Here is a 13103-nt window from a genome sequence, read left to right on the forward strand (position 1 = left end):
TTCTTTAAGTATATCCATACTGGTAACGGCAAAAGTTTTATTGGATAAACGGCACAGCAATAACAGACAAAATTGATAGCAAATCTTGGTACATGGCCTGCAACAACTGTTTAGACGGTCGAATGTTGATTTTGGAGAAACATATCTTTGTATTTTTTGCAAGAATCTCAATTCCAAAGCTATTTCTCCGTAAAATACACTAACAATTAATTACTTTTCATTTTTTACTTCATTTGGTGAAGGTAAAATATTTACTTATGCACAACCTTTCTACTTCTCTTTATTACTCTTGCATCTATTAATACTAATTTCTTTTTCACTTTAGGGTTAGAGCATATGTGCAGCTTTCAGAGGTCACGGGATAAATCAGTGCAAATGCAATTGGTAAACCAACTGAGAAACTATTATTTACAACTTCACAGTCTTTGATGGAGGAAACCAAATTTGTAAAAAATCCAATTTATCTCAAACATTTTGCCATTGAGTACATATTTTAGTAGAATAATATTAATACAATTTAAAATTAACACAGGGTTCAAAGACAAATTTTGAAACAACCATTAAAAAAATGCAGGATACTGAACGAGCTTTCTACTTAAAAGCATCGCAAAATGAACCTAATTCATCAAATTGCAGATTTGATATCATCTCTGTAACAGACTTAGACCATCCAAGTCTAGGACAAGAAATCCAAGAAAATATTGATGATACAAGTCTTGAACCAAAAATCCAAACAAACATTGACAATTAGGTTGTGGTTATTGCAGTTGGAAAAAATGTTGAGAAAAACGTTAGTACAGACTATCAAGAAAATTGGTCACCTCCAGCGAAAACAGCTCTTTTCAAATCTTCCAATGAGAGTTCCAGCTCAAAAATGGCTTCTGATGAAAACATAAGTTCAGACACAAATCCATTTGCTCACAAAGATAAATTAGAATAAATGGTGGTCGAAATATTTTCCATAAAACCAACCTTTTGAAAAGAGTGCTGTGTGGTTTTGTGAAATTTTTGCTATTTCGTTTTGTGAAATTTGTCTTCATTGTAAATTTGATCTTGAAATTCTTCCTGATCAAAAGCTGCTAAAAAAAAAAAGTAATGACAAATGATGTATATGTAATCCTTACATCATTCATCTCGAAAACCAGTCATTATTTATTTTATCTTGGCTGTACTCTGTAATTAACGATGGTAATGAAGTTAATTTTTATTCTCTCTTATCTATCATTGACTGTAATACAGACACACGATTAACTACGATGAATTTACAAATTTACAAATCACAATCAAACACATCAATATGTAAACTATTATCTCAATTATTTGCTGGCTAGTTCCTTGCCAATAATTCCATCTTCCGATATATTTTCAAACATAATCAATACATACACTAACCAAATCATAATTCATGCACAGCTCGTGCATCGCACGTAACATAGACTAGTACTAAAAAATTGTGGCACAAAAATGACATCTTGTTGTCTTCGATCATTTCTTCATTTTCACACGTCATTTCATAGAAACCACCACCTCCACTGCAATATTTCTTTATTTTCATACACCACTTCACTTCACTCAATCCAATACTTACAAAGAAAAGAAACTAAACGATTTAACAAATTAAAGAACAAAAAAAGAATTGCAGGAAAAAATAGAAAAAAAAGGTTATTATAAGCTTTTAATTAAATTGAAATAATTAAAATTAAAAATAAATATTATTTAATTAAAATTGAAAAAATTACGTTTTATCATAAAACGAAAAGAATTAAAAAGAATTTTAAATCGAAAAAAATATTTATAATATGAAGAAAAAAGAAATTTAAAACAATTTCAAAAAAAAAAAATTAATTAAACAAAATAAAGTTACGAAAATTAAATAAAGAATATATAAATAATATTTAATTAAAATTGAAAAAGGTAAGTTTTATTAAATAAATGAATTAAAAAAATTTAAATAAAAAATTATTTATAATATGAACAAAACAAATAAAAAAAATATATAATATGATGGAGAGAAACCTCTCCATAACACGGGCGCAATCATAGTTCAAATTGATGATTACTTTTTACAGCAAAATCTTATTGTAATTCATGTTTGACCTCTATTTCAGTAATGCCTTAGTTCTCAAAATCTATCACTTTACATTGTTTGTGGTGTACAATACTTTCTTTTATGCTATTTTTTAAATTGAAAGTCTAAAATAGACATATTATTTGAGCCCATTTTTCTCAAAAAATGCATGTTGAATAGTGTTGTGATGGAGAACGTGTGGTTAAAAAATAAGGAAATTTTTGGGCTTGCGAGTAATATTATTTTATTAAAAAATGTGTGGTTGAAATTATGTCAAATTACTGTTGAAAAATGTATTTTGAAAAAAAAATGAGGCTCAAACAAAGGCTTTATGAAATCTCAATATTTTTTCCATTCTTTGGTTATGTAAACTGATGCTATAGTTTGGTTCAATGGGCATTTAGAAGATTCAACATGCAGGGATTACAATTTTAAGACGTATTAAAATTGAAGGAAAAAAGAAAATCTCATGTTGAGATTCATTTATTGCACGAAAACACATCTAATGGATACTCATGCTCACATTTTTCTATTCGCTGCCCTTTTTACACAAACATAGTATAGATACATCTGTGACAATTTTACTTTAGTGGACGTATGTATGCATTCCCACTGATAAGTGTTACACAAATTATTCTACATTAGTTACACTCCCTTTAAATACACTTTTTTTTAATAAAAAATTCTTCTATATTAGTTACACTCCCTTTAAGTATGCCTAATTTCAAATTTTTTTTTTGAATAAATATATTCAATTATGGATATTCACATTTTTCTTATATTATTAAGTGAATATTGCAAATTCCGACTTTTGACTCATGGATTTCATCACAATTTTGAGTTGATAAATTTGATGGGATTTCTTATCCATGTTTTATCTACCAGTAATATAATTCAGTATCATTCTCATCTTATACATGAATTACATAAATAACTAACTACAATATGCCAATCAATGAGCAATAAACCTTTAGTTCAAATTTGTAAAAACATTTACTCGAACTTTCAATTTTTTTCCTCCAAAAATCTACAATTTCTACGCTAATAAAAATAAAATAAATACAAATTTCGTTTAATGCACATAACAATGACTAGTTTTTATAAAAAGATCAATTTGTAATTAAATATTATAAGATTTTCATATTTAGAGCCCGTTTAAGAGTGATTTTGAGAATTGATTTTTTGACCGTTAAGAAAAAAGTGGGGTCCACCTTTGAGAGAAGAAGTCAAATATGACGGTTGAAATAGTGAAATAACGGTTAAAAAATAAATTTTTTTAGGGGAAAAAAATCACTCACAAACAGACTCTAAATTTTAACATATTGATTGGTTGTTTACTTTTTAGAGGTACAATATATTAAGCCCCTATATATCTACAATCCTCCAAATTTTTTTCTTTCTAAAATTCATTTTCAACAACACATTTTTACAATAAAATATTTTGTACGTAAATCTAAAACTTTTTTATACTTTTTAATCGCATATTCTTCAAACCAAAACTTATTTTCCCAAAAATCTTTTTTTAATTGGCATCAAACATGGGCTAAGAATGATGAACATTAAGCCCTTGTTCTAAAAAAAATAATATTATAGACAAATTTAAAACTTTTTTTAACCACATATTCTCTATTAATTTATTATTCTAAAACACACTTTTATAATAAAATGGGGCTCAAACAAACTTTAAGTTTATTTGTAAAAACATTTACTCGAACTTTCAAAATTTTTCCTCCAAAAATCTACAATTTCTACGCTAATAAAAACAAAATAAATACAAATTTCTTGTAATGCACGTAACAACGACTAGTTTTTATAAAAAGATCAATTTGTAATTAAATATTATAAGATTTTCATATTAAGAGTCTGTTTAAGAGTGATTTTGAGAAATGATTTTTTTATCGTTAGGAGAAAGGTGGGGTCCACCTTTGAGAGGAGAAGTCAAATATGACGGTTGGAGTAGTGAAATGACGATTAAAAAAAATATTTTTTTTGAAAAAAAAATTATTCCCAAACAGGCTCTAGATTTTAACATATTGATTGGTTGTTTATTTTTTAGAGGTACGATATATTAAATCCCTATATATCTACAATCCTCCAAATTTTTTTCTTTTTAAAATTCATTTTCAACCACACATTTTCACAATAAAATATTTTGTACATAAATCTAAAACTTTTTCATACTTTTTAATCGCATATTCTTCAAACCAAAACTTATTTTCCCCGAAATCTTTTTTTAATTGGCATCAAACATGGGCTAATAATGATGAACATTAAGCCCTTGTTTGATCCTCATTATTTCTAAAATATATTTATCTCTCTTTCTTTTTAACACACATTTTTCTTAAAAAATAATATTACACACATTTAAAACTTTTTTTAACCACATATTCTTTATTAATTTATTATTCTAAAACACACTTTTATAATAAAATGGGGCTCAAACAAACTTTAAGTTTATTTGTAAAAACATTTACTCGAACTTTCAAATTTTTTCCTCCAAAAATCTACAATTTCTACGCTAATTAAAACAAAATAAATACAAATTTCGTGTAATGCACGTAACAACGACTAGTTTTTATAAAAAGATCAATTTGTAATTAAATATTATAAGATTTTCATATTAAGAGCATGTTTAAGAGTGATTTTGAAAATTGATTTTTTTACAGTTAGGAAAAAGGTGGAGTCCACCTTTGAGAGAAGAAGTCAAATATGACGACTGAAATATTGAAATAACGATCAAAAAATCAATTTTTTTGAAAAAAAATCACTTCCAAACAGGCTCTAAATTTTAACATATTGATTGGTTGTTTACTTTTTAGAGGTACGATATATTAAGCCCCTATATATCTACAATCCTCCAAATTTTTTTCTTTCTAAAATTCATTTTCAACCACACATTTTCACAATAAAATATTTTATACGTAAATCTAAAACTTTTTCATACTTTTTAATCGCATATTCTTCAAACCAAAACTTATTTTTCCAAAAATCATTTTTTAATTGGCATCAAACATGGGCTAATAATGATGAACATTAAGCCTTTGATCTTCATTATCTCTAAAATATATTTTTCTATCTTTCTTTTTAACACACATTTTTCTAAAAAAATAATATTACACACAAATTTAATACTTTTTTTAACTACATATTTTCTATTAATTTATTATTCTAAAACACACTTTTATAATAAAATGGGGCTCAAACAAACTTTAAGTTTATTTTTTCAAAGAATACTGTAATTTATATATATGTATTCTGTATTTGATATATACTTATTTAATTAAGTTTGGCTTAAATTTTAGTCTTACAAAAAATTATTACATGGAAAAGGGAAAATGAATGGTGAGGATTGAACCTCCACGTGCTATACAAGAACTTCTCACAGCCGCACTGGACTCATGAGAATTTTATTTTAGATGAAAGTCTTCATATGAATTTTAAAATGCTTACAAAAATCTTAAAATGAAAGATTATAGAAATTTACTGAAGACATTTATTAATTTCATACAAATCTATAAAATACATCATTTAAAAAAAAGTCTATAAAAATTATAATTAAATACACCCTCTTAAGTTTTCAATTGGGAATACCTAAATTTTAATGATTTCATTGAGAATATATGAATTTTGAAGGATTTTTAAAATTTACTAAAGTGTGAGTTAAAGACATCCCTATAATATATTTAAGATAGAATTACATTCAAATCTTATAAATCCTATTAAAATTTTATTGAAATTTGTGATAATCTATAGATATCAAGAAATTAATTGAACTCTGTGTTGACGACACCTTCCTTAAATTTCGAATAAATTTAAGACTTGTTCGGCAGTGATTATGAAATTGATTTTTTGACCGTTAAAGAAAAAAGTGGATCCTACCTATAAATGAAGGAGTAAAAAAATGATGATTGAAATAGTGAAATAATGATAAAATATTGAATTTTTGAAGTGAAAAATTGCTACACAATGGAGCTTAATTTATTCTTGTTGCACGACTTGCAGAAATTTTTTATTTTAATATATTTATGCAAAAAAGGAATTAATTTGACTCATGTTTATAAACGCATAAACCATTTTTATCCACATGTTTGAAGGATTTACAAGTACTAATCTACCCACTTAGCTACTCTTATTTCTATTTGTTTATACATAACTCGAGAAATTAAAAGCAAATCTAGAGAAGTTGAGACCTAAAATAAATCCCAATAATCTAAAGTTGATTTCTCTTTACTTCTATCCCAAACTAACCACGAACCACAAAAAAAGTATCTTTACTGGCTAGTAAACATGGCCAAGCGAACCCTATGTATGTCCAGTATATTACCCACGCACGGCGCACTCACCCTCTACAGTCGTCTAGGACTCTAGGGTCTCTCTCTGGTTAATGCAGTAGAAGTAGAAAAATGGGGACTTTCGGGGACGACGGCATACTTCCGAATACGAAATCCGAGTCCGAGGAACCGGAGCAGGGGTTTTCATCTACTGATTCGCACATCGAAGATGCTTTGTTAGAGAAATTGGAAAATGTAGTGCTAAAAGCCGATGAATATGATACGGAAAACGATGGACAAAAGGACTCCGGTTGTCTCGATGGTAGTGGATTGCTGCCTCTGCGGCCGTATGCAGGTGATTGCCTCCATTTTATTCGGACGGGGTCGTGTAAGTTTGGACTCGATTGCAGGTACAATCACCCCGACATAAGGACTCAGACTCAGACTCAGGTATGATTGCGATTTTAGCTAGGGCTTTTTTGTATTTTGAAAGTCTATGTATTTTTCGTATCAGATTATTAATGCTATGATGATTTTCTGTATGTTGAAGGCTGCTATCGATCTAGACAAGGATGTAGTTCCTGAAGATTCTGGCCCGATTGAGTGCAAGGTTAATAGATTTATCATTTTCCTTATCCATATGTAATTATCAAGTTTATTAAACTTCGTATATAGTTCTAATCAATGTTTAAAACGGAACACTTGGGAAATGATGCAGAAGGCTCAGTTGAGCCTCTGTCAATTGAAGGGTAAGCCTTGACAAATGGCACTCAAGGCGTAAAGTTTGTGTTTAAAAAGCCTAATGTGAGGAATCTATCAAGGCATAAGCCTTACACATTTTTTAAACCAATGATACCAATCTCATTTTTTTTGAGGGGGTAATGGATTTTTCTGAAGTTATTATTTAGGCAAAATAATGTTCGCAGTTATGCTTTCCTTTTTCTTCTACTGACATTCATCTTCGGTGGTTGCTTTAACTTGCAATCAATTTTTCGTTCATGTTAAAAGCTGACCATTGCATATACGATACATCTATTGTCTCTGCTTACCTATTCCCTGGCTTGAAATAGATTTTTTTACAGCGACTGTAAATATAGTTACTTTGTTACTTTTTCAGTATTACCGAACAGCCGAAGGGTGCAAGTATGGAAAATCTTGCAGATACTGGCACCATGGAGAAGAGTCTCAAAATATTGTTCCCGAGCTTAACTTTTTAGGTTTGCCAATACGATCGGTACTGCTGCATCTTATAGCTCTTACAGTGGTTGTTTCAAAAATAGATCATATAGCATTTGCTGTCGCATACTTGAGGTTCTTATTTGAAGCTAATTGCATTTTACTTTTGATTAGGGAGAAAAAGAGTGCCCCTTCTACATGCGTAATGGTACCTGCGGATATGGATCTCGTTGCGTATTTAACCACCCTGATCCTACTCCAATTACAGGGATGGGATCTCCCAACTCATCAGTGGATGACAAATATGAAAGACAGTTAAGCCATCCTTTGGAAAAGCATAATGGTCTTCCAATTCATTTTTCAGGAGCTTCACAACCAGATCAAACATCCAGGTTTTTATACTCATTTTCTGATAACACCATTTCCTACCCGAACAGCCACTCATCTTACGTGACACCACATACACCTCCTCAGCAGATGCAAAAACAATCAGAATGGAATGGATATCAGGTTGCTCATTCTTTTTCTCTCACTGAAGCTTTCTACTTTTATTTCTTTGATAAAATTGCTACTTTTATTTCTGATTCGGTTTCAGGAAATGATTTCTCAGCTTCACCTTGATATCATTCACGTTTCCTTTTCTTCTCTTCATGCTATGTGCATTTTCAGTTTCGTGGTGCAATCTCATACTTGCTTATGTTCCCAAATTCATGATTATAGTAGATGCATAAATGAAAGCCAATGTTTAGTGGGACAGAGAGGGACATGTAAAGGCATTGTGGATACACTCATATGGTAAATCTGATTAGTCCTTGGTATGATGTCTTTATCAACTTCAATCTGTGCGACAAGCAGCTCAACAGCATAAATGTTTTCTCATTTATATATGAGTTAATGAAAACTGCTTATGCTTTCCTGCATCTTTAAGAAAATGATAGGGGTATATTTGGCAATTTGCACACATATTGGAATTTACTAATTCTCTCTATAGAAAGAAAATCAGTAGACGCCTCTTTTTATTTGTCTGCGCGTAGACAGAAAACAACGAGGAATGAGTCTAAAAACACAATTTAATCCTCCTAGTTGATGTATTGCAATTCTGCAATGGCATCAAGTGGACACTACTCTCACACTAAGAGGGAACCTGATGCATCACCAACTGGAATAATTAGGGGAGAATGAAACAGATAGATAAGAAGAGGAAATTAAGGAAGAATGATAGAAGAAGAAGATTCAACGGAAGAAATAGAAGAAAGTAGAAGAGAGGATTTTCGCCACAAGCCACCAAAAGTTTTATTCACTCATTAATCATTTTAATTTCACGACAAACTAAACTTAAAGAGACCGGGCTTGGGCCAAACCCTTTATACTAGCCCAAATACATAAATAAAATTCAACACAAATAAATAAAAGTCCAACTAGAAATGAATAACATGGATGTTCTCATCAACTCTCCTTGGGTGGGAGAAAACTCAACCCTGTCGAGTGGATAGGTCACGAGAGGCTGTAGTCAATCTCCCAACCACAAGTTGAGTGGTTAGGCAAGTTTTCTCCGATGTCTGTAGAAATGTGTTGGTGGAGTTCTAAATCTGGTGTCATCACCAACTCTCCCTGGGTGGATGGAAGGTGATCTAGGCCAAGGGAGATCCTGCTGACTCCAATAGAGCTCCAATAAATCTAGATCCAATTGCTGTAGTCTCTCTTTAGAGATCTATGTATAGTCAGAATCTGGTCGATCAACCCAACGAATAAGGAAGCGTTGAACATCTCCATCATTAGTTAACGCAGCCTCTTCAATTAAAATAGTATCAATTTTATCTTTGTATGCTGTGAGAGGTAGTATTGGATTAAAAGTAGCAAAAGAATTAGGGTCAAGGTCCATAGAAGGAGGTAAAAGAGGATCATTGGAGGGGTTGAAATGACTTTTATAAGCAATTAAGTCTCAAAAGTAAAGTGGTATCCAAGGTGTGGTGGGATGTAACATATGCATTTGGACCAATTTGTTTTAAAATTTTAAGAGGACCAGCATTACAGGCTTGCAATTTGGAGGTCGGTCCAGGTAGACGCCGTACTAGCCTAATTCGGATCATAACATAATCCTCAATATTAATCTCAACATGTGGTTTATGCAAATCAACTTGGAGTTTATATCTTGCATTACTGGCTTCTTGAAAATAGAGGGCTTTTATTATTGTCAATTTGTAAAGAATATGGCAAAGGATGAACGGCAGCAAGGAATTGAATTCGCAACATGTATAGCAATCTGAAATTTCTCTCTCTCTCTCTCTTTAGAAACTGATGAAAATACTAAAAATAACTGAATTTTTTTGGGCGTGAACAGTGCTCATAAACAATACCTTTTTTTTCGTCAACTAAGAAAGAGAATTGAAATAAAAAAGAGAGAAAACTGTTGCCTCACACAAATTCTTTTGTTTGCACTATTCTTCAAGGTTTTTTGAGAAGGAAATAGGAAGAATTTTGGATTGTAGGTTAAGAATTACTCAAGATTCGGCTCTGATATCAAATTTGATGCAGCACCAACTGGAATAATTAGGGGAGAACGAAACAAATAGGTAAGAAGAGGAAATTAAGGAAGAATGATAGAAGAATAATTCAATAGAAGAAATCGAAAAAAGTAGAAGAGAGGATTTTTGCCACAAGCCACTAAAAGTTTTATTCAATCATCAGTCGTTTTAACTTCACGACAACTAAACTTAAATAGCAAAATTAAACCCTAAAGAGGTCGGGTTTGGGCCAAACCCCTTATACAAGCCCAATTACATAAATAAGATCCAACACATAAATAAATAAAAGTCGAACTAGAAAATAAATAAAATGGATGTCCTCATTCGAACCACACTGAATCCTGTCTTACTTTCAGTTTCTGTTTGGTGTTACTAATTGCTCTCGGTAGAATAGATGAACGAACTCTCTAATTGTTTAGCACCGCCGTCGAGTATTTTCTAACAGCAGCTATTGTTAAACAAGGGTTAGTTGATTGCTTTTTTAATTTTTCCTTCTCTTTTCTAAGAAATTTATGGTCCTGATACGATACAAATTCTGCTAAGTTGAAGAATTTATACCTTATTCTCTTTGTCTGCAATTATAACTGACTACTTAGAGAGAAAAATAGGGGCTTTCATTCACATATTTTGTGTAATAAATAATTTTTAGCATTATGACAGTGGATGAGTTTAAGGCTAGCTCGATTACCCGGGATGAACATGTCCAGTTTTACAGTATGCCTAGAGTTATCCTTAGTCTCCCTCCTAATTGTGATATTTGTTTATTTATATTTTGGGGCATTATAATCGGGCTTCGTTTCGTTTCATTCTCAACCCCCCCCCCCCCCCCTCTCTCTTTTACCCTCTTCCACCCTTCTGTTCTACATGTATTCTATTGTTGTTCAAACAGTTGGCGGTGACATGTTGTATGCCTACTTATGCTTTTGTCAATATACTCAGGCTCCAAATTCCCATCAGAGTGGGAATTATAGTGCAACTCCTTCTGCAGATGGTTCCCTGAGAAAATCATACATTTCTATGCAAGATGAAGAATTTCCTGAACGTCCAGGTCGGCCCGACTGTGATTATTTCATGAAAACTGGGAACTGCAAATTTAGATCAGCATGTCGATACCACCATCCAAAGGATAGGAAACCTAAGCCTGATGAACGTGTCCTTTCTGAGAAAGGCCTGCCATTGAGACCTGTAAGTTTATTTATGTTCTCCTTTCAACTTATTTTGGGTGTTAATATTACTGTTTTTGAGTCCCTTTTTTGGTATCATCAAGTGTTTGAAAGGTTGCTAAAAACAGCAGCATTATCTATTACTTAGATTCTGGTTCTGAGGCTTTGGGTGGGGCAATGGAAGGCAACCTTATGTTGATAAAAGCAAGTATATTTGTGGGAGAGAAGTTATAAGAGTTTGTATTAGCATTATTTCGTAAAGATACAGACAAAAATATATTTATAGAAAGTTCTTCCTCGAATAGGCTTCATTGCAAAAGTGAACCGTGTGCTTCAATCTGTAAATAGGTATGTCTATATCGATAGTGGGATATTTTCTCAAATAGGTTAAGAATTGGGGTTTAGAAATACCTCAGAAGAAGTATAGGTGCAGCATGTAAATCTCATGTGAACTCAAAAGAGGAAAATTTGAATGCTCATGTAGCTAAAAACCCCTTTCATAATCTCCTTAAGACCAATTCCCTCTTACGATTAGCATCAAGATAGGCTACACTAGGATACTTAGCTCTTGTTTGAGCCTCATTTTTTTAAAAATTCATTTTTTCAAACTCATTTTCAACCACACATTTCCAATAAAATAATATTACACGCAAATTCAAAAAATTTCTTAATTTTTAACCACACATTTTTCATCAATCTACTATTTCAAAATACATTTTCTTCTCAAAATGGGGCTCAAACAAGGGCTTAATTTGATACGATAGACATGTAAACTAAAGAAGTTACTTACACTTATTTCTTTTTTAAATTTAGCCAAGTAAGCTTTATTTTTTCAGCAGATGATTTTATTTATTTATTTTGTTAAAGACATTCAATTTGAACAAAAACTACTTCAAAAATTGAGTGGTGCAAAACTTCTCTTCTCGATTTTGATGAAATCTGCGATGTTTGAGAGTGAACAAATAAATAAATATATTTATGATTGTATTTGTGTTATGTTTTGATTATTATTATTTGGATAATTAGCTCATAAGAACGAACTCAAGAGACTTCGGATGTAAAAGATCTATATGCTGTTTTATGAAAAATGAAAGGGAAAAAGACAGAAGATATGCCTGTTTTTGTATTTTTGCACAATTGAATGCCCAGCTATGACTATTAAATGACTAAAACATCTATTTTCTACATAAGGTTACTCAACCTGGTCATAAAGGGAATTCTTGGATTATTATCTTTTCAATTTGGTTATTTGGCTTTCTGTGTTCATAGTTTTTCGTTCAACTTTAATCTCTGTATAGGGTAGAAGTATTTGCCGACATTATGAACGTCATGGTGATTGCAAGTTTGGGAGTGCATGTCTTTTTGACCATCCCATTAGCCATGGCTTGTCAGCATATACTGATTGGCATGTTTCAAAGACTTCTGCTGACTCTGATGCTGGATCCTGGGGTGATTAAAATCGCTGAAGCTGGAAATTTTCGGCACTGTAATTTTATGGTTTCCTACGGGAAACAAACCTGTTTACTTCCAATGACCCTGATAGACTATTTTATATAGTTTTACTTAGAACTACATCAAACGAAGAAAGATAGACTGATGTTAGGACAATTTTGCGGCATATCATTTGGAATGTAGAAATCGAGGTAAAACATTACTCATGTAATGTTTCATTGAGGTTTCTGTAGGGAGAGACTGCTCCCTAAATTTATCTTGTTTGCATAGTTTACAGTACATGTGAAACTTGTTCTATTATCTTCCCAGTGTAGTTGGTCAGAAGAGTGTTTTTAAATATCTGAAGAACTCGTGTAACAGATACCTTAATGTAAAATTACAACTGCCTTTCATTCCCCTAACGTCGTATTGTAATCAGCTCACTTTGATATTATTGTTTTCCCGATTT

At 31.5% G+C, this 13103-nt stretch overlaps 1 protein-coding gene across 1 annotated transcript; it reads left to right on the top strand.

Annotated features, from left to right (window-relative positions):
- The first annotated feature begins 6299 nt into the window (after positions 1–6299).
- Positions 6300–13072, top strand: LOC111400817 (zinc finger CCCH domain-containing protein 67-like). The gene is made up of 6 exons (XM_023028230.1): positions 6300–6789; positions 6890–6949; positions 7457–7573; positions 7690–8025; positions 10980–11225; positions 12502–13072. The coding sequence occupies exons 1-6, from the start codon at positions 6472–6474 to the stop codon at positions 12658–12660; spliced, it is 1236 nt and encodes a 411-aa protein (XP_022883998.1). The 5' UTR covers positions 6300–6471; the 3' UTR covers positions 12661–13072.
- The last annotated feature ends 31 nt before the right edge of the window (positions 13073–13103 follow it).

The sequence above is a fragment of the Olea europaea genome, chromosome 10, assembly GCF_002742605.1.
Source record: "Olea europaea var. sylvestris chromosome 10, O_europaea_v1, whole genome shotgun sequence".
NCBI lineage: Eukaryota > Viridiplantae > Streptophyta > Magnoliopsida > Lamiales > Oleaceae > Olea > Olea europaea.